A 21,590-nucleotide genomic window follows, 5' to 3' on the forward strand; every position below is an offset into this window, starting at 1 on the left:
GAAAATACACTTTGGATATTAAGAGTAAACAGGTGGCAGTAAAGGGTGCGTGGTTTTCTGTTCAGCTGTATAACCATGTGATTAAATGAATCACTGATAGGATCGGGCAGTTGTATTTGATTTACAGGATGATTTACACAAGCCACATGCGTATTCCATCCGGTGAGGTAAGACGTGTCTTCTTAACGTTAGAGAAGAAGAAATATTGTTGGATGTGAGAGATCATTCTTTTTTAAGACTAGATGATGGGATGCACATGGACAGCCAGTTAGTAATGTGTGGCACTATTATTATTATTAATTTTATCGTCATATTTTGCAAAATTACAGAAATATTGTAAGTGACAGTTGTTGCTTGAAAGTTCTGAGTTTCTACGAGGCGCGGTGCTGTCTGTGATCCGTTGGGGTGTGTAAACTGCTGTTTGCGCAAGCGCGACAATTCCTGGTGACAGGTGGACTGACAGCACCGAGCCCAGCGTGGGTCACAGCCACAGTCTTTACACGGGGCTCCTAAATCAATTAGCACTTGTTATATCTGCATTTTCAAGTATTGCTTTTAAAGAAAACAGGTGACTTGTGTTATGTGGGATAAAGAAATCAGCTATCATTTTAGGTCAATCTAAAATGTGATAATTTTACTGCTTGATGGATTATAATGTGGCGGAAACAATGCTGTTTCTTTATCTAGTGAAAAAAATTGTGATCTGGAATGGAAGTGGAGGATGTTTTGTTCTTGTGGGAGATAACCCCGTCTGAATGAGTTGTGATACTGAGTTTGTCCAATAAAAGTGAAATAAGTATCTGTCTAATAATGTATTTTACAATGATTTGTAACCCTTACTCTGTCTGCAAACGTCTATACCGTTCTACATCTGTAATTTAATTTTAGTGTAGTCGTATCACATGGATGTTTCGAAAGTTGGCTTTGAGAAACGATTATTCGGTTACTGTAGCCTGTGTAAATGGTATAGCTGTTTTTTCAGCTGGAAATAGCTCAGCAGGGTTGCTTAATAAGGTTTGTGGGGATAATGATGACTTAGCTCTCTGTTTCGTTTTTTAACCTTTTAAAATAATTGGAGCAGATGCTGGAGATATTAAACTGTGAAATACCTGATGCATTCTTAAATCGCACTGGTGATACTTAGAAAATACTTAAACATATATATATATATATGAGAGGGATGCAACAAAGGAAAACAAATCCTCTTTAACAGGTGCTGCTCATGAGCGGTAATAGTGACTGAAGTCTGATCGCCATACCTGACTTTTAGGCTGCAAAGAAGTGTCTGGACTGCTAACGGCAGCATGAAAAACAGTTACAGTTGCCCTGGTTAGTAATCTGTTATTTTGCAGATATTAATTAATAATTTTTTTTGCAACTTCAGAATGTATACAGGTGTTTGTTTATAAAGTTTTAGATATTCTTTACAAAAGGGAGAGTCTGTGAGTTTATGGCAACTTAACTGAGGTTCAAAGTTTTTTATAAAAAATTGAACTAATGTGCTTTTGAAAATCTTTGGGTTCAACAGCAAGGTTTATGCAGTGAAATAATTGCTCATAGGTGAAAAAACTGGCGTACAAAATATCTGCAAAGCTAATGCGTTCAAATTAGCCCAACTGCCATAAAACCATCAACTTTTCTTGATTCCTTCCCTGTAGCATTGCTGTATTTTTGTAAAAACGTCTCCATTTTATCAGGCTTAACTATTTTAATGGTATTGATAAAGTTTGTATTAGTGAACGGTAAGGTCCAACACGCGGATTGTTTGCAGATTCTGGATCATGCTTCCTTTCTTTACATTAAAAGACTTATTCTTTTGTTACATTTTGCCACTGTTGACTCTGAAAAATAAAGATGGTTTTGTTGTCTTCCACTACTCCTTCAGTACCTAGTCTTGGGCAGTTTTAAACATTTTTAGGTGCACAAGAGAGTGCTGTTAGTATATTTTCTGTTGAACCATTTCTGTATTTTGAGCTCGTTTTTCTAATCCGATGCAGTTGGTGCAGTTTCTCTTACTGTGTTTGAAGGCTGCGAAATGGCTTTTCAGGTTTCTGGCTACTTTTGAGCTGCTGCTGGCAGAACGTGTTCTCTAAAATGGAGGCATTAAGTTCATTAAGATCAGTGCTCTTCAGGTTAATTTAAGATATTCTTGGTAGATGGCATTCTAAAAACTGCAACAAAAGTAGCGAGAGAAGTTTTGTAAGACATGTATGGCCTGCTTTGGTAATTAGAATATTTGGTTGTTCTGTTGAGAAGTTACTTGCCTTTCTGCACTCATACTCTTCAAAGAAATTTTGTAGATGATAGTTGCGTTTGGACACCGTAAAAATGGCTTCTGGTAACTGAAGATTTTCCTTTCCTCCTATCTGGTAAAATTTGACCAGTGCCATTGCTGCGCTGTAATGAAAAGAGACTTGTAAAGTTGCATGTCATCCAATCTTGAATTTATCTCAGTGATGTCACAACTGTGTTGTAATTCCATATATAAAATCACTGCTATTGGGCTAACAAACTTGCATCTGACAGGGAAACTTCTCAATCTTGTTCTTTCTTTTTAAAACAATCACTCTTGATTCGTTAAGAGCATTTAATTGAACGTTTTGTCAGAAGTTTCCATGAAAATGTTACCTCCCTACATGCTTAGCACAGACCATGTTTGCCCAGATTAAAGCAATATAATTTGCAGTACGACATGGAAAACTGTCCACTTACTATCAATCTTTTTAACTTGAATTGTTCGATTTCCTTTTCTAGTGCTGTGCCGTCGACATAAGTATTGTTACCATCTTGACACACACTTACCTTATCTTTTTAAAATGACTGATTAGAATATAATAATATTTAATTGTGTAACCAGAGTAGGAATGATAACACAGATTTAGTTTGTGGTTCAGATTTTATACTAATTGCATGGTTTTAGTCAATAGAGCACCTGTTTCTTTAACAGGAGATGCATCAGGAAATTATAAATGTTCTACATGGCTTCCTTAGCAGGACAATTTACTCAGTAAATAATAAAATTAACAAGTGTTTCTATTCTGTCTTGAAATGACAGTAAATTTCAGGCATCCGCTTTTCCAACATCTGGCTCTAATTTAGGCTCTGTGGTACTTTTTTTTTTTTTTTTTCCAGAGCAGTTAGATGTTTCTGTAGAGCTTCACCAACGGACTCTGGTGCCACGGCCGCCTTTGGAGGCCCAGGGCAGCTGTGGACCCGTCTCCACTGGGGACCTGCCCCAGCACATGGAAACACGGCACTTCTGTCTTCCAGGTCACCTTGCCTCCTTACTCCTAACCTGAACCGCAGAGCAGTGGATGTGGTCTACCTTGACTTCAGCAAAGCATTTGACACCGTCTCCCACAGCATCCTCACGGCTAAACTGAGGAAGTGTGGACTGGAGGATCGGGTAGTGAGGTGGACCGCAAACTGGCTGAAGGAGAGAAGCCAGAGACTCGTGGTCAATGGGGCAGAGTCTGGTTGGAGGCCTGTATCTAGTGGAGTGCCTCAAGGGTCAGTTCTGGGACCAGTATTATTCAATATATTCATCAATGCCTTGGATGAGGGAACAGAGTGCACTATCAGCAAGTTTGCTGATGACACCAAACTGGGAGGAGTGGCTGACACTGGAAGGCTGTGCTGCCATCCAGAGACCTGGACAGGCTGGAGAGTTGGGCAGGGAAAAATTTAATGAAATGTAACAAGGGAAAATCTAGAGTCCTACATCTGGGCAGGAACAACCCCAGGTTCCAGTATAGTTTGGGGAATGACCTATTAGAGAGCAGTGTAGGGGAAAGGGAGCTGGGGGTCCTGGGGACAGCAGGGTGACCATGAGCCAGCACTGGGCCCATGTGGCCAGGAAGGCCAATGGGACCTGGGGGGGATTAGAAGGGGGTGGTCAGTAGGTCAGAGAGGTTCTCCTGCCCCTCTGCTCTGCCCTGGTGAGACCTCATCTGGAATATTGTGTCCAGTTCTGGGCCCCTCAGTTCCAGAAGGTCAGGGAACTGCTGGAGAGAGTCCAGCGCAGCCACGAAGATGCTGCAGGGAGTGGAGCATCTCCCGTGTGAGGAAAGGCTGAGGAGCTGGGGCTCTGGAGCTGGAGAAGAGGAGACTGAAGAGTGACTCATTCATGGGGATCAGTATGGAAAGGGGGAGTGTCAGGAGGATGGAGCCAGGCTCTTCTGGGTGACAACCAACAGTAAGACAAGGGGTAATGGGTTCAAGCTGGAACACAAGAGGTTCCACTTAAATTTGAGAAGAAACTTCTTCACAGTGAGGGTGCCAGAGCCTGGCCCAGGCTGCCCAGGGGGGTTGTGGAGTCTCCTTCTCTGCAGACATTCCAACCCGCCCGGACACCTTCCTGTGTAACCTCATCTGGGTGTTCCTGCTCCGGTGGGGGGATTGGACTGGATGAGCTTTTGAGGTCCCTTCCAATCCCTAACATTCTGTGAACTTTTTAGCTTGACGCTTGTTCACTGTGCAGTCAAGTTTAATAGCTGTGCTTAAAATAGAGAGAGCCTGTGTATCTCTTGAATTATTCATCAGAAAGTCAGGGCATTTATTTGGAGACAGAACAACGATGAACAGAATGAATTCCAGTTCAGATAATGGTTGTGTATCACAGTGTGGCTCTAAAAGCAGCTGCTTTCCTTGCCAGATTTAACCCTGCAATGTATGTTGGGCTTTGCTGCTGTGGAGAGCTCTTTGTATTTAGTCTAAAATTAGAGGTTTCCTGATATGCACTTGGTTACCCTGTGTTAAAGATTCATTTTTGCTGATGCGGCACACTTCTGGAAGTAAAAACCGACTCATGAATAAAACCCATAGTCAGGATTATTCCATAGTTGTGGAAGAACCGTTCTCATTTTGTAAGATTTTCTAAGAAGTTACTTTTTTAAGGGTACTCATTTTATTGGTGCCCTTTTTCTTCTAAAACAACTGAATGTATGTAAGTGCTCTTCAAACCACTGTTGAACCACCTGTTGAAATGTATTGATAGAAGGAGCAGTAATAGTGGTAAAGTGAAATTTTTGCATGAATTCACTGTAGTATGTGCAGTTGAATTTCTCTATTTTCAGAAGTACAGAAGCTTAAATTCTCTCTGTTCTTAATAAGACCTAAATATAAATATACTTTCTTCCTTTGGATTTCAATTCCTAAATTACTTGAATGCTTTAGGAAGCTTTACTAAACTTGCTGCTGTCATCAGGATGAGAGGAATCATAAAATACATAAAAGAAACAAAGATTTTGGTTTATGACTGAGTGGTAGAACTCTTGCAATCTAAGAAGATCATAAAGAATTTTGGAAGAAGTTAAATCCAAACCAGACTTCATATTGCTGAATGTGATTATAAAGGTCAGATACTGGTGCCAGCACATCATGATGTTTATGTTATTTTACTTTAGTAATTTTGTAATTACGGCTTTTTGTCTCTTATAATGTGATCCATAGGATCTATCGTTTCTATGACAAGTTCTTGTGGTCAGTGAATAAACCCTATTTGGTATTTGCAAAATCCCCTTGCTGTGCTGGTTCACTGTATCCCAAACAATGGAGATTAGAACACTGATTCTACAGAAGGGTAGGATTAATTAAAAAAAATCATGCCAGTAAAATACTTCGAGCTGTTCGGATAGGAGGAAATATAGAAAAGCCTTTTTTATTCTGATTCTGTATTTTTTTGAAGTTTGTGCCTGACCAATTTTTGCCATTACTTGCGGAACAGGGTTTAGCTCTAATAATAGGCAGCTGGCATTAAAATTGAACTTTGTGCTTATCCAAATTTGGGAAAAAAAAGAAATCAGAATTTCCAATGTGCTTTGCTATTAAAAAGATCCTGCTTGTTTCTGATTCTGCATTATGTTGTGCAATGTATTTGATGCTGAAACAATAACATATGAATAGCCAAATGAAGCCAAACAAAACAGAAAAACCCAAGTTCAACAATGTAATAATAAGTTCTGTAACTTTCTGTTAACCAAGCAGCATTCAGAATTGAATTTTATTTGATGTTGTGAACATTTCCAAAAAAACCACCACTGATGGGTAGACAAAAATTAATACTTTTCTGTGTCTGTGATCTTTTTCGTTTTGCTCCATTTTTTTAATCTGGTGTGTTTCAGGAGAAATTTGCTTTGACAGATTCAGGCCTACCCTGCAATCTCCTTCTTAAGAGATTAAGAGATTAATCTGTTTTCTTTCAGGGAGCTGGGTTGTTCTTTTTTCTTTTTGAGTTTTCTCATGGTGTCAATTACTGTCATCATTTTTCTTCATCAAGCAGTAATTCCCAGATCTTCAAATAATAATAAATTTTTTCTGCAAGAAAATTCCTGTTGAACACAGTCCAAATGAGAAATGATTCGTGGTGATGGTAGATTTTAAAATGTATGTAAATTTCCAATATATTCTGGTTGTTGTGCTTTGCTATTACGTGCATAAAATAGATGTAGTATGTCTGTTCCTCGCCACGATGTTCTGCTGATTCTGTGGTATTTCTGCTGTTGAAATTTTGCCGAGGAGAGGTGATGGTTACATCAACACAAACCAGTTCAAACTGAGTTCCACTGCCTTCGAACAAGCCCAAGAATGGGCTTGATGCTGATACCTTATGCTACTCTTTGAAGAATTTAAAATATCTCTGAAGCGTTTCCTCTATTTCACACTAAAACATAATGTCTTTGTCCTTCCCCTGATACCTTACTGATCACTTCAGTTATTGTTACTAATAATACTCAAATGCTCTTCCTAGGACTTATGTCAGCAACTGATCTGCACAAATACACGTTTCATGATATATTTGAATAAATATGTGTTTGTCCCTTGGGGTCAGGGAGGGCCACGTGCAGTCGTTTGAGTTGAAGTCAATGGAACAAAGGAGGAAGGACCGTTGATTGCAGGGTTGGACACAGGACAAAAGGTTTCTTTGGGCGCACGGTGCCCCAGGAATGCTCCGGGAGGGTCTCGGGAGCCAAGTCCTGTGAGGCCAGAGCTTGGAGTGGGAGCCTTACAGACGTTTTCATCAGTCAACCCTCGCTAAGGCTTAAATTCCCAAGTGAGGACAGGCATAGCAATGCTGCCCGTGTCCCTCTGAATGAACAGATACACATTGTCGTAACATCCTGTGTGATCTTGTCTCAAAAACATGACTTGTAAGTGCTGGCATCCTCCAATTAAAGGCGCTAGTGATTAGCTGCAGAGATTGATAGACTTATTAGACTTGTACTGTTATTAGTCAAATTAAATGAAGCTCTGCAAATTCAAATGTAAGAATTAATATTTGGGGCCAGAGATAGAGGAAATTATGACTTTGGTGTAGATAATTTTTTAAGAATTTAGGCTGCTGTTGATATCAAGCTGTCTTTCATTTGAAATTTCAAATATATGGAAAAATCTTAGGCTTAAACCACTGAAAGAAATGTAATAATGACACTTGGGTTAGCAACAGATGGTAATTTTTTTTTTTATGTATTAGACTGAATGGCTGTCATAGTGACAAAACATTTATAGAGTTTAAATCTGTCCCTATATAAAATTTCACAGTAAACCTTGTATAGCTATAAAATGGAAAGTAATGCTATGAAGAAACTTATAATCTCATCAGTTTTTATGTGAGGGTAAAAGCTATGCAACAAATAGCAGTCAGTGCCCCATTTTATATGAGCTATTAAAAAAATCAACCTTGGTAATATAGCACCTTTCCAGGTGCTATGAAACTGCTGTAGCACTAATATGTAGTCTACGTTCTTCATAATACCTGTGCAGCTTTTGAGTACTGGCTTATGTCCATACAATTCAGGGTTGTTTATCCTCTTGGTAAACAATATTGATCAGGTTAGTGCTGTTCAGTATCAGACACTCGCTACGAACAGGGCTCACAGTGTCTGTGCTTTCGAGTGTTCCCTGTGTTAACAGCAATAGCACCCCACCTACGGCCGCAAAGGTGCCAGAGTTTTCTTCTTTATGAATTATTTAAATTGCTCTCATTAGATCGGTATCTAAACAAGGAGTATCTGGACTGATGAAGTAACACTTCAGTTTGTGCCATGATAGTAAATGATACTAAATCGTTCTTTATTTGAGGTTTTAGACTACTTTTAGTTAATGATGAACATAGTACCCAGAATTTCGAAGTGAACTGCCATACTGAAGCTGTAAAATCTGAAAATGGATTTGTTGGTGTCTTTAGAAACTAATCATACCTCTAAAGATCTTAGTACACTTAATGACATGTTTTTACTGTTGTCTTCCGTAAGGCAGAAGACGACATACCCCCAATTTTCGCATGTAGTGATCCATCACAGTGAGTTAGCATTAATATGACTGAGCAGGTTCGATATTCTGGTGTGATTTCCTTGCAGTGTGTGACATCACACGGTGCAGAAGTTCCAAAGGGCTTCTCTGCAGCTGCGATGGCGAATCCCGTGACAGGGACTCGGTCCTTGTGAGGCGTCCGCACAGCCCAGGGACACCCGCCCACGGCACCGGGGACCTCGGCCATGTGAGGGCTGGGAAGGATTCATAAAATGATGAATCGCATTTAATAAGCAGTTAATGAGAAAGCATTGAGGACTCAACTATCAGATTCGGTAGGGGGCGGGTGGAAAGGAATGGTTTCTTGGAGTTAACTTGAGATAGGGCATGAATCGTGTGCAAATACAGAACAAAACACGATCATCATGTTACATATTCCCTATCCCTCTTTTTTTTTCTGCTTTGGACAGTAAGTGCATTTTCCCCTATGTAACAAGGTAAAACTTTTTCTCTGGGAACATTCCCACTCTTCTGATACTTGACTGAGACAGAAGTGCTGCACATCTCTATTGAAGAATGTAATTTTTATTACATTATTTATTAACAGTATAATAGATTACTGTGTAACTTTCTATGTGTTCATTTCACCTGCCCTTGATATTGGTAAGGAAATACTATCTTGAGTGTTTTGACTGTTCCATTAGCAGGATAGACACAAAATCTATTAATCCAGGCACAAAATGTAATCCTTTATAATCTAGCGGTAAAGAAAGGTGATCAAAAGAGTTAAATAATCAAACAGGTTGCCCATGGAGGTAATTTTACGAAGTGCTTTTCCTACATCTCCCTAATGCTGATCCAGAGTTTTAAGGTAAAGCGATGCTGTACAGCCATACCTAAAAACTGATATGGAATCACCAGAGTGCTGTGTCACTTGGAATCGGTGGGGTTATGGACGTGACATTTCTATAAATTCTTGCCCAATTTTCTCTCCTTGTGCTCTGTTTGCACGTTGCTCTGCCCAGAAGAGGACTAGTACTTTACAACACTAACCACGTGTTTCAGAGAGAGATTTGTTACCTGGCTAGTGAGAGGCACTGAGAACTCTAAACCTGTAACAGGTAATGCTCCATCTTCTTGTCTTGCTTAAACTGGGAAAATCACTTCTCCATGTTCTCAGCTCTGCACTTCAGCAGTGTCTCACTAAGTTAAAATGAGCGCTGCCCATGAGCTTTGTATTTAAAACAGGATCGAAGTTTATAATAGGGGGAAAAAAGTATCAAAAATACAGTAACAGATAGTAACAGTAAGAATAATAGTGTGCAAGTCTACCTTTCACTCCTGCATTACTGTGTGTATGCAGAAGAGAGTACCCTCATGTAGATGAAGAAAAAGAGGTCATAATATATAGTGTGATTTGTCGATGTTATTCTACAGTATATGTATTTAATCATATTATCCTAATATTGAGATATCTAGCTGCCTTGATATAGAAAATGCTTTCTGGCTTTTGGGTTTGTTCTAGTTAATTGCTCACTCAAACCTATCTTCCCGTCGCCTGCCTTTGTTATCCCTCTGCATCTGTCTGAAAGAGAATATTTTAGCTGGTTCATATGGCCTTTGAATAGTGCTGCTGTCAAATCCTCACATCCCTCTTATTTTAAATCAAGATACCATATATTTTTCTTTGGAATACTGCGATAGTACTTGGTGTTTTCGATGGATTTGGGATTTCTGTGGCTCCCAGGACTGAGGCGACAGCAAGCTGATGGACGGGACGTGCTGTGCCTGGGCCTGGCGTGTTCCGTTTGCAGAGATTGAGGTGGTCCCTGGTTCCTGCCAGCGCCCGCTCTGCAGGGTGAATGAGCAAGACCTGACTGTAATCCTGGTAAGACTGAATGAAATTAAATGCCACTGACATCACATTGTTCAGTGGAGGCAGTAATAATAACATATAGATAAAGATCTTATCAGAGTACTGTGTGTCTCACGGTAATTGGGTTCAAAAATCCCTGGAGTAAACTTTTGGGGAATAACTTTCTAACGTTTGGGAAGTCTGCACTGATTAGGGTTCATTTTCTGGTTCCGTCACAGTAATTGTTTAACTGTGGTTTGGATCTGATTTTCTTTATAGCTGCAGCACTAACTTGGTATGTGATAAACAAGAGGAGAATTATCAAGTGATTATGATCATGTTCCTGTAGAAAGAATGTCTTAATGTGTCCCTCTGCTCTCAGCTGCTTTGTCTGATGCTCTAAATGCCAGTGTTACTGAAACAGGGCTTTTGTTATGCCACAAATTAAAAAAGTAATGAGACATAAGCTTCTTAAAATACAAGTTGTATAGAGGGGAGGGCAGGGGAAAAGTTAAGGCAGATTAATGGTGAACCTCTCTGCCCCAAAAATTCATTTCTTCCGAATCCTTTTGCACTTCCCCTTTGTGGGAACAGAGGTGATGAAATTGTCGGCTGTCCCTTTTGGCACAGGGTGCAAAACTTCCCAGGTCTCCTTTACATCTGAGAGCCCGCCAGATGGTACATCTAGATGCGTCACACCTTATAAGGACTAAGTGCTCTTAAAATTGCAGTATATTTGAACTCTTCTGCTAACCTAACTCCTGGTGGAAGCCCAGAACTGTATCGGTTTGAGTAATAACAGGGAAAAAAACCTCAATAATTCCTGAAGTAACCTCAGAAAACTGTATTCCTCAGAAAACTGCATTGATCTTAAGAGCACAGTCCCTCCACTGGAATTCTAGCAAAGACAGGAATGTCAGTAAGCAAGAAACCAAAGTTTGTGAATTAAAGCTCAAAATACTGAGAGGGAGCAAGTGCGGATCTGCAGACAAGACAAGGATCCTCTTTTTTGGAGGGAGTGGGAGTAATTGTCTTCTAGAAAGATTTTCAAACTCTGACTCCTTTTTCTTAGAGGAAAAATATCCGGTAAAGAAGGGAGAAGTGAAATAATTTAGGGATTAAATCTCTTCCATTCCAATATATTTTGTTACAATGAAGAATGAATAGCCTGTCCAAGATGCATTCTGTTATTCTCATGTGAAGAATAATAAATTACACAACACAGACAAACATGCTGATAAACTTCGTTTTATAATTAAGAACATAAATTATACAATGTGCATCGTAGTGCAAGTGAGCAGTTGCAGGGTATATGGGCCCCTGTAGATCATTTGAGTAAAAAAGAAAAAAAGTTTGCTGCTGGACAAATCACTCCCAGCCGCAGATTTCAATAAACACGTCCTGTTGTAGCCTTACCCAAAGGTGCAGTGAATTTCTTGAGGCGAGTTGGCCGCTGCACGCACTGAACTGCTCAGGGTTCGAATGGTAATGGAGTTACTGTGTTATGCATGACTACACCCTGTCCCCTGTTTTAATGTACTCTGTTCGTCTTGTAGACCCTTAAATGTTGTCCGCAAGAGTATTTAATTGTTAACCATGTCTGCATTCTTCTGCCAATCTATGTTTTCTCTGGAAATGCCTCTCAGACTTCTCTTACGGCATGTTGGAGTTGTGCAAGAGAACCTGTGCTGTCAGGTGTCACATATACCAGGTGCATTGGCATTTTATTATTGTCAACATGTAATTTTGCCTACAAGACCTTTCTGTGCAAACAGTAGTAGTTTTTTTCCCCCAACTTTGTAAACTACTAATTTTCCTGTAAATATAGGTGGAACTAGTAAGTGGTAATAAGTGAAGTTCATTACAATGCAAAGAGTTGTTGAAAAATAATACATATTTACCACTACTTCTCTTTAATGCCAGTGATTGCTTATTCACATTCACATACCAATCAGAGGAAATTAAGCATCACTAATGTTAATAACAAAACATCAAGAGCTACTCCTACGTAGAAATCTCATATGGAAAACCCTTTGTAAACTACTTCTCAATTTAAATTTTCACAATGTCTTAGGGTTTGTTTCTTCACGAAGTATGGAATAATTTTAGCAGCATGCTTGTTTAAAGATTTACATCCCTATTGCTACTCTAACGCAAATGTCGTTGGCTAAAGTTGACCCAAAAATAGGCAAATTTGAATAGCCTTTAAAATTATTACTAACCTAGCTCCTACTGGCTTGAATTTCTTTCTGTTTGATTCTGAATATTTTCCTGGTATTTACACTTAAAGTAAACATGTCTACAAAGTGCCGATATTTTCTTAGCCTTATTCTAGTTCAGATTTTCCTGAAGTTTCCTTTTTGCAACATCTTTTTCTTGAACACATTATAATTTGGCTTCTGGCTGAAATCTGCTATGCAACATACTTGTTTTTATGGAGTTGGCTGGAGGCCCGGAGAGCCCACCTGACAGCTTAGGAGCGATAAAAATTAATGACCAATTCCATGGTTAAAATCCAGATTTGATTCCAAGATAAGTCCGTCTGTGCCTGAGAAGATAAGGATTGTCTTCAGTGATAAGTTTTCCTTAGCAGTGACTTCATAGTTGATTTAAGTGCAAAGTGATAGAAAAACATCTTGTAAATGAAGGTTGTGTCTGACCTCATGAGGAGATATTAAAAAAGTTGGTGGTGTTATGTACACCGTAAAAATTGTGCCCAGAGAAAAAAAGGTTTCATTTTTATGTTTGGAGAAAATAACGTTTTAAAAAGTTTTAGGATGAGTTTCTGTTTTCTTGATGTTTTACAAACCCTACTCTAGATAACGTGCTTCAAATTAGCGACGCGTTGTTGCGTTCTCTAGGTATCGGGTCTGGAACACTGAAACTATACTTGATGTGTCATATTTCATGAAGCAAGAGCAGCTCGTGAGTTACTCGGTTTATGTTATTTTCATATACAGGAAATCTTTTGTCATTCTACAGGTATGATGATGATTTTTGAAGTCATTTAATCGTTATGCAGCAACTGTAAAATAATGTAGTTTTACTGGATAAATATGAATGGCTTTGATAAGTGGAAAAGTGCTACACTTTGAACTCTAGCAACACACTCTTCGAAAGGATAGCTTGTGCTGCAAGCCTTAGTATCAAGTAAAAATCATGGCTAAAATGTAAGAATATATATGAAGCAATATTACGAGTTTTGTCTTTAATTTGCTCAGCTCATTAGCACTTTGTCACTGCAGGCAGGAAGGCCAAATGCAAGTCCTTAGACCTTGTTGGTAGTCTTAATACTCTTGGAGAATGTGAAAAATGAAAATCAGATTTCGCATGTAGTCATTGGTTTGCGATAGAAAACAGTAACCTGTGTGAGACTTGAGGTTAATTCTGAGATTGCCCGGGGGGCTGTGAACTCTGCAGAGCGCTGGTGACCTGAGCCAAGCCACGGGAGAAGCTGTTACACCTCAGTCCTTCTGGGACGCTGCGAGGTGCCCGTCGATACAGTGATCAAAACAAGCAGCTATACCAGTTTCCGGAGATTTGGAAGGAACAATTATTATTAAATCTAAACAATGGGACTGGAGAAATCGCTCCTCAGCCCCCAGGGGGAAGAGGAGCACACAGGTCTGTGCCAACAGCTCGCGCGGATGTGCCGAGGAAGAGAAACCCTGAGAACAACATCTGAGAGATTCTTGTGAGGCAAAGGAAATGTATGGAAAGCAAACAAAATCAGACTCAGATAATTTTCATAAAATAAATTTATTAAAAATAGTCCTTATCTATGAAAGTCCTTTTCAAACTGATCTCAGGTACACACACCAGCATTGGCCTCAGTTGAAGCGCCGTGTACTGGCGGGTGTTTCAGGGGCGCTCGGACTTGTGCGCAAATCTCTCTGGGTGAAGGTGGACGTGCAGGTGTTGTCTTGTTATTGAAGCGCGAAATGTGGCAAAATGCTTATTTAATGGCACGGGACTCTTTCATAGCAAATTAAGACAAGTGAATTGACTCTATTCCAGTTAAAACACAAAAGTAAACATAATAAAACTAGTCCATTTGGAATCGCCTTAAAGTAGTGAGATTATAGAAATAATTTTGGAGAAATATTCTGTATGTGCCAGCACATTAGTACTTTGTCATCTTAAAATACAGGTTAAGTAGTTACTATACATGAAGTGAATTTCTATAACTTTAAAGTACTGACTCAGGCCTACCTGGCAATGAATTCGATGCCTTGCAAGTTGTGTGAAATTATGTAAGTTCATCAATAAATACAAAAAATGCATGGTTAAGGAAAAAATAAACTGTGATTTAGGTAGGGGTAATTACTAAGATGCTTATTTTGTTATAACTAAAGTAGAAAGAAAAGTCACAGAAATAGAGAAGGGATGCGCAAGTAAACCTGTAAGCAATTAAGTAATTACTTTCCAACCTCTCAAAGGAAATAGGGGTTAAGAGATACAGGTTTATGTTGTTGGAACATTTGTTTATCTAGTGTCTACTGAGACAATGTGCCAACAATAGCAAACCCAAAATGCAAGTTAAAAGGAAAAACAACTACTAGAAAAGAATATGAAAGCATAACAAAGGTATTTAAAATTATTACAGTGCAACAGCTAATGTTGCTCGGTTATTTAAAAAAAACACCATCATCTAAGTTCTAATTCCCTTTGTCTTCTCACTTGGAGTAACTGTAGTATATGAGGTTTGCTCTCCTATGACTCATTCTTCCCACAAATACGATTTCTTTGAATAGCCCTTGTGAAAACATGCATTTCGTATTAGTTGTCTTAGTTGGCAATTGTGTAGACTCCTTATCTTCATGGGTGAGCGATTCATGTGTTCTCATCTCTGGATCTGCCTCCGCCACACACGGTGCGTCCCAGCCCAGGGTGATGCTGCTGGGCCTCTGCTCGCCGAGCGGGCTGGTTCAGTATATCCATCGCTGGAACGAGTTTAGTCTCCTCCACAGGCAACAGTCTTGCGTCTAAGAAATTCTGATGTCCTTGTCGTGGTTTGATTCCGGGGTGACAATAAAACCGTGGCAGATGTATTGTTAACCCCCTCTCCCCGCTTCCCCCCTTCAGCCCCTCCCTCTCCCCGCTTCCCACTAAGGACAGGCGATTGGGTGGGAAAGAAGGACAGAGAGAAGAGAGTCGGAAAAAATAAAAATGTTTTACTAATGCTACCAATAAAAATAGAGAAAATAATTCCAAATATAGAAAACCAATCTTGAAAGTCCCAGCAACTGCTCCGGCAGATGTGGGGCCGGCACCCGAAGTCCTGGACTGGACTCTGCAGCCAACCGGAGCTGGATTCAGTCTGTCACTTGGCCTCAGTTCGCAGGGACAACTCGCAAGGTCCTCTCCCAATGTCGGCCATAAGGAAAAGGGACGAGATCCTTGCGATCCCCCGCTTTTATATGAAGTATCACATGAATGGGATGGAATACTTCGTTGGTCAATTTTCAGTTCACCTCCTGCCTGCACATCTCGCGGGATGCATCATTATCAATGACCTCGCATTCCATTGCTATGTCTTCCAAAACATGTACCTAACTTTCAGGAAAACTGCGGTTGGTAAGAAGACTTTAGCTGACAGGGAAATTCTCTAAAAGAGAAACTTGTTTTTAACAAAATCAAGACAGTCTTGTACGTGTTTGCAGGGACAGACAGTTATGAAATTGTGGTTTGGTTTTAATTCTTAGTGGAATTTTAAAAGGTAATGGACAACGAAGGGGCAAGTGCAAAATAAGATGTTATTTCTGGCCTCCAAAAGAAGCCTCTTTGCAGGAGTTTGGCTCACTATAAGCAACACTAAAAAGAATTGTGGAAGCTAATTGATGGAGGTTCATTCAGATAAAGAATTAAAGAGCGTCTGTTGTAGCTTTCGTATGTGGATGACTGCTGGGCGCTCCATTGTAATTTTATCGTTGTAGACAGTTACGGCCATATACTGCAGAATAGCCACGGCTGTAGGTTTCCTCGCTGCTTTCACAACACTTAGTTCTTCTCTCGTGCCACAATGGAACAGGCGAGCTCCTGTGAGGGAATTCTGTACTGAACTCCATGTCCTCTGTGGGTTTGTTCCGCTTGGCCAGCTCACGCTCATCCAGCAGCACGTGTGGGTATCGGTACGGGCACCGTCCCCTCAGCTGCCCCTGGCTCCCCGGAGGGGGGATTGGCTGGGACAGCCTGTGGCTTGCGTCCAAACTGGAAAACGCAACTCACGCTGCTCAATGGGTAGCAAAATACTTTAAACCCTGCCTTTCTTGGAATTGCAGGCTTTGTGTTGACGGGGGCTGCTTTTTTGATATTTCTCCTATCTGGATTTAATCTAGAGTTTAGAATGTAGATAACATTTTTTAGTGTATTTAATATTGATTAATGTGTGGTTAATATGTAGATTTATGCTTGCAGATTACATTTGGGTTACTCAACAAAGTAAAATGTTGGTCATAGCTGAAACCTGTTGGTGAAGTTCATGGAGCTGACTGTGAATTTTCCTTTTAGACAGAAGAAATTGGAGATAGTTACGGGAGATTTGGGAGAAGGAGGTAATACTTGCTGTTAAATATATTTTTAGTTAAATTGAGGTGTAAAGGTCACAAACATGATTTTTCCACTAAGTGAGGTTAAACTCAAGCAAGGTCATAAAAAAAAATAACATTTTTTATAATGTAGCATAGTAACAGCCTTATCTCATAAATAATAACTGGTGGAGGACAGTACATGAGTTTTCAGGACAATACTGAAAAATATTAGTGTATTTGGGAAAGTGCTAGGATTTAAGCTCAATTATGAAAGAGAGAAATTTTGTTTTCATGAAGAAATTTCTAAGTTGAATTAGGATTGTGATCATGGAGCCTTTTGCTTTTGAAGGAGAATGCCGTTCCCATATCTAGCATAAAATCTGCTGTCCTTCATTCTTATTGTAAAGGGGGATTTGTCCTTACTCTCTTCTGCTTAAAAGCAAAAGGGAAGAACTTGTGGCAAAGCAAATTGCTTACAGAACAGACCGCCTGTTCAGAAACGTTGCTTTAAGGTGAAGGGCTGAGGTCATAGAGTAAAGCCATAACCAGAAAGCTGCAATGTTTGACTCCGGTATCCAAAACAACTACACAGTCCTGATCCTTATTGTACTTCTTAAAATTTTTCTGAGGGGCTCTGATGAACATTTCTGTTTCAGGAGGAGTATCAAGAGTACTCTAATTTCCTATTTAAATATGGGATCTGATTAACACTTCAGGCATGCGAGAGAGCTATAACATGAAGGCTGTTGTTACTCTAGCAAGATGCTATTATGGACATCACAAGACTTGTTCTACATGGAAACGCGATTGCTTTGGATTAAAGAAGTTGCCAAAGGCTTGAAGGATTTATAGGTGCTGCCACTTTGAGTTATATGTAACTTCATTATTTTGTTGAAAACGTTTCGATCTAGAATTAATGAAGTACAATGAATGCTGATGAGATGAATCAGCAGCTTTGACAGCTTTTAGCAGACGCTGAGCGAATGATGAATTTTATCGTCTCAAAATTGCTAGATAATTTACAGAAAGTAATAAATGGAGCATTTGCACTGAGAAATGAAACTAATATTCTCTATAACTGGAGTGACGTGCATCAGAACATGATCAAGACAAATTAAGCCTATTTCTTAAATGACTTGTCGTTTGTGTGCATGTGAGAGGGGAGGTGGGCTGTGGAGGTGTCTGTGGTGTGGATGGGGAGACGAGGACTGGGGGGACTGAAATGCTGGGTAGGCGGAGGGGGTTAGTTTTAAATGTTCTGAGTTTCAGAGGGGCGTGGAGGGGTTGAGAAGAGCAGAGATTGCAGCCTCAGGCAAAGAGGAAGCGGGGAAATGTGGCTGTGGGAACACAGGGCTTAAATTTGGCTTTCTTCTGCACCGTCTCCAAAATTTAGTCACGGTTAGTGTAATTAGAAGGGATGATGAAATATAAATTCATAACAGCACTGCAGTGTGCTGGGCTGCTGCACGGTCTCTTTTTCATGTGATTTAAGAGCTCAGTGAATGCGTATCACGTCAATTTGATCATTCCGTTGATCTCAGCTGTATAAAATTGGCTGCATTTTAACATTGCTTTATGAACCGGGCTCAGAGACTTGTGTGACATCCAGTAACTTTTTCTAGAGAGCTGCATTCCATTCCATAGTATGAAGTGCGTAGTACTACAAAGATGTTTCAAAACAATTACTATTTTAACAGCTAGTTAATTACGGATTATTTATTGAGTCGTTACAGTTAGCTGAGCAGTCATCATTTGCTCTCGTTACCATGATGCAGAATTAGCGTTATGTGTATTAATGTGTTGGTAAATCCGAATGAGAAGTGAGCAATAACTGATGATGAAAGACTTTTAAGTTTTGAAATAGTCTTACAATATTTGTTTCTTAAAAGCAATAGTATAAAAAGAAAATAGTTAATGGCAGAAATTGTTAGTGAGTTTCATTTGACTCTCTCCCTCTGTAATGTGACTCAGGAATTTAGTTATGTAAAAATATGACTTAGCCTCTTTTGCCTTTGAGGTATAGACCTGGACGAAATCCAGTATGAGATTGGGTTTCAGTAAATTGGAAAAGTTCTTTCCCAGTCTTTAACTTTGAATTTGGGTCAAAACTACATCAAAAGCTGGAATAGGTTCCTCATCTCACTGTTCCATGATCAGGTTTTCTTTTTCTTTTTTTTTTCCCCTCTTCAAATAGTATGTGATTACTAAATTAAGCTCTCAGCATTAATAAATCATTCTTCTGCAGAATAAAGCCTGTAATTTTTCATGTATGTTGTCTTTTGTACCTTTTGAAGTGCAGCTCTTCGGGCTGCGGAGTGAATCTCTGGGTAGACACAGCGGAGAGTGAAAAAGAATCCAGGTGTAGAGTTTCTTAGGGTGACATGCTTAACATATGCCAGAATATTTGAAAATGATATATTAGCTCCTTTTCACAGTATGCTGTTTGGGTTATTTTTTATGCAATGAAAAGTCAAGTGTGGTTTCTGTCATAACCTGCCCAAGTGACTGTTTTTTTCAGAAGTCGAATACGCTACGTGGTGCGATACATTGAGTATTTATGCTCGCCATAAATGTAAGTATGTAGGGAAGCACAGAGGAGGATCATTCAGAGCTGCACGGGCCCTGCTTAGAAACCAGCCCAACCCGCCTGCCTGGCCTGAGCGCTTGGTGTTGGAAATTCCTGTGTCTGATTGTGTGGAGGGTCCAGAAGCGCGTGCAGGGCCCGCCGCGGGAAGCGTGTTCTGCTCCAAGTGCTGCGTGCTGACCGGCGCGTTCCAGATTGCATTGCAATGTATTCACTTTGAATTTCTTGTCGCATGCTATAGCGGGCATCACAGAATCAAAATCTTCAAATGCCACCAGTCCATTCTGTCTGTGTGTCTGCAGAGATGGAGGACAGAAGGCAAGAATGGAGACGATCTCCTACCAATATTGTCTCTTAGTGGCAATTAGGAAAAATCTGTAGTCCACAAAAAATAACACTTGGAATTGATCTTGTCTTGCGAGCTTTCAGCTAATTTTTCTCACTGTATCCCTCTCAAAGGTATTTTTAAAACGCTTTGGACAAAGACAGCTCTTATTATCTCCCTTGTGCTTGTATTGACATAGTCACAGATGTCATTACTATGCGAACCGCTATTATTATTTTTCTTCTTAAACATTTTCCTGGTTTCCTTTTTGCTGTGACAATTTCTTTGCTGTCGTTAGGACATGGAACTATTACGTTCATAAGCCACAAATGTTTTTCTTTTATAAGTATTCAAAAGGTCTTGTCCTTCTATTGCATTTTTCCAGTTTACTGTGAAGTGCCCCAGTCCAATATAGTTTTATTTAAACCTTCTGTTCCTATTTTTTTTTTAATCTTCTCAGTATTGCTTTAGTTTTCCAAGATGTATCATCACTGTCATTTCAGCAATGAAACTCTGCTGTCTCATTCACGTACTTCAATCCACTCTGGAGTTTACCTTCTGTTTAACTACACCTTAACACTTTTTCTCTTGTGTCCTCTGTTATCCATAATTTCTCAGTTTGATTCACACCTATTTACATCAGCTTTGAATGTTTGTATCATCTGTGTGTTTTATTTTAAGTGTGCGTCTGCATGATTTGAAGTAAAAATGTTAATCTTTTCATCTTCCAGATTATCAAACTTACTTTGTGTTATTTAATGGTAAACTCTCTGAATAAACAGTTCTAGATTCCTGTTGTATTTGTGTTCTTTGATTGTAATAGTAGTAGTAAGTTGACACAGGAATGTTTCTAAACAATTTACTTTTCAATAATAGACTTATTTTTCTGTCAGCATAAAGTACAAAAATGATGTTCATAAGTGGTTCTTTGTTGCACTTTTCCCGAGCAGATCGTCGTGTTAAAAAAAAATCAGAATTTTTTTTTCCATCTTTCTTTGTTTCACAATAATTTGAATAACAACTACTTGACTACGTAAATGAATTACATCAGCAGTTACCACGAAGCTGTTAGCTGGTTTGTATTGAAATTGATTTGGGGGTTGTATTTCAATATTTAAATTTGTTCTTTACAAAGACAGGAACTCAAGCTAGGGCCGAAGTGGTGCAGCGGGGTGTGCGTTCCGGGATGGCGCGTCTGCCGGGCTCTGCGTCCACAGCACAATTGCCTCTGTGTTTATCCTTCTTTACCTGTCAAGTCAATTTAGTAGCCTGGTTGATTTTCCATTCTTCCTGCACCAACATGCATCTTCCAATGGCTGTATTCCCCTGGAGCAAGAACAGATTGTCAGTACCTGTTTTTCTTGACTGTTCAGTATCAGGTGTAATTGAAGAGTCATGCTGGGGAAATATTCGGTGAGTGCATTGCCCGTGTCAGCACCGTCCTCCCCCGGGACAGTTTGTGCCCAGCGCGTTATTCTAATACACAGCAGAGTATTATTCTAAAACACATCTGTTGCCAAGGCCTGTTGCTTCCTAGATTTGACAATTAAACATCAAAAGTTACATTTTAAACACTAACATTTACGTAGACAAAGCTTTCTTCTTTTTTTTTTTTTTTTTTCCTCCTTATCTTGCTTCTTCCTGCCCAGGACTAGTATTTAATCGAATGTAATTTCATGGGTTCCTAAGGAAAATTAAGGCTGTATACGTGAGGATACTCACTGGTTTAGATGCAGAGCAAACTTCATCTTTTTTTTTCATGTTAGGTATTGTCAGAAATAACTGTCTGCCCTCTCTAGTGGTGAGTTCAGACCTGAGTCAGTCTGGCTGTTTCTGGCCCAGACATTTTCTGTCAAGCTTTTGTATTAGGACTTTGTCTGTTGGGTTGGGTGGGTTGGTTGGTTGGTTGCGGGGGGATGGTGCGTGTATGTTTTTGTTGGTGGTTCGTTGGTTTGGAGTTTTTTGGTTTTGTTCTTTTTGTTTGGTTGGTTTTTGGGTTTATATTTTAGACTTTATTTTGTGTATGTCTCCTAAATAATGCTATTA

General features: G+C 39.6%; 1 protein-coding gene across 6 annotated transcripts in view; it reads left to right on the top strand.

Moving 5' to 3' along the window:
* ATG7 (autophagy related 7) overlaps window positions 1-21,590 on the top strand; it is a 99,613-nt gene that overhangs the window by 43,558 nt on the left and 34,465 nt on the right. The window contains exons 19-20 of one of the 6 annotated variants that reach the window (XR_010606821.1): window positions 1,214-1,329; window positions 3,271-3,352. The exons of 3 other annotated variants lie outside the window; for them this stretch is intronic. Coding sequence is in view for 1 of the 3 variants with exons in the window: in XM_065642726.1 (XP_065498798.1) it covers window positions 19,154-19,186 (33 nt within the window). In the remaining 2 variants the exon portion in view is untranslated. Of the gene's footprint in view, window positions 1-1,213; window positions 1,330-3,270; window positions 3,353-19,153; window positions 19,222-21,590 lie in introns of those variants that run through there. 2 more of the 6 variants (XR_010606820.1, XM_065642726.1) reach the window with 2 other exon arrangements.

This window comes from Caloenas nicobarica, chromosome 11, assembly GCF_036013445.1.
Source record: "Caloenas nicobarica isolate bCalNic1 chromosome 11, bCalNic1.hap1, whole genome shotgun sequence".
Lineage (NCBI taxonomy): Eukaryota > Metazoa > Chordata > Aves > Columbiformes > Columbidae > Caloenas > Caloenas nicobarica.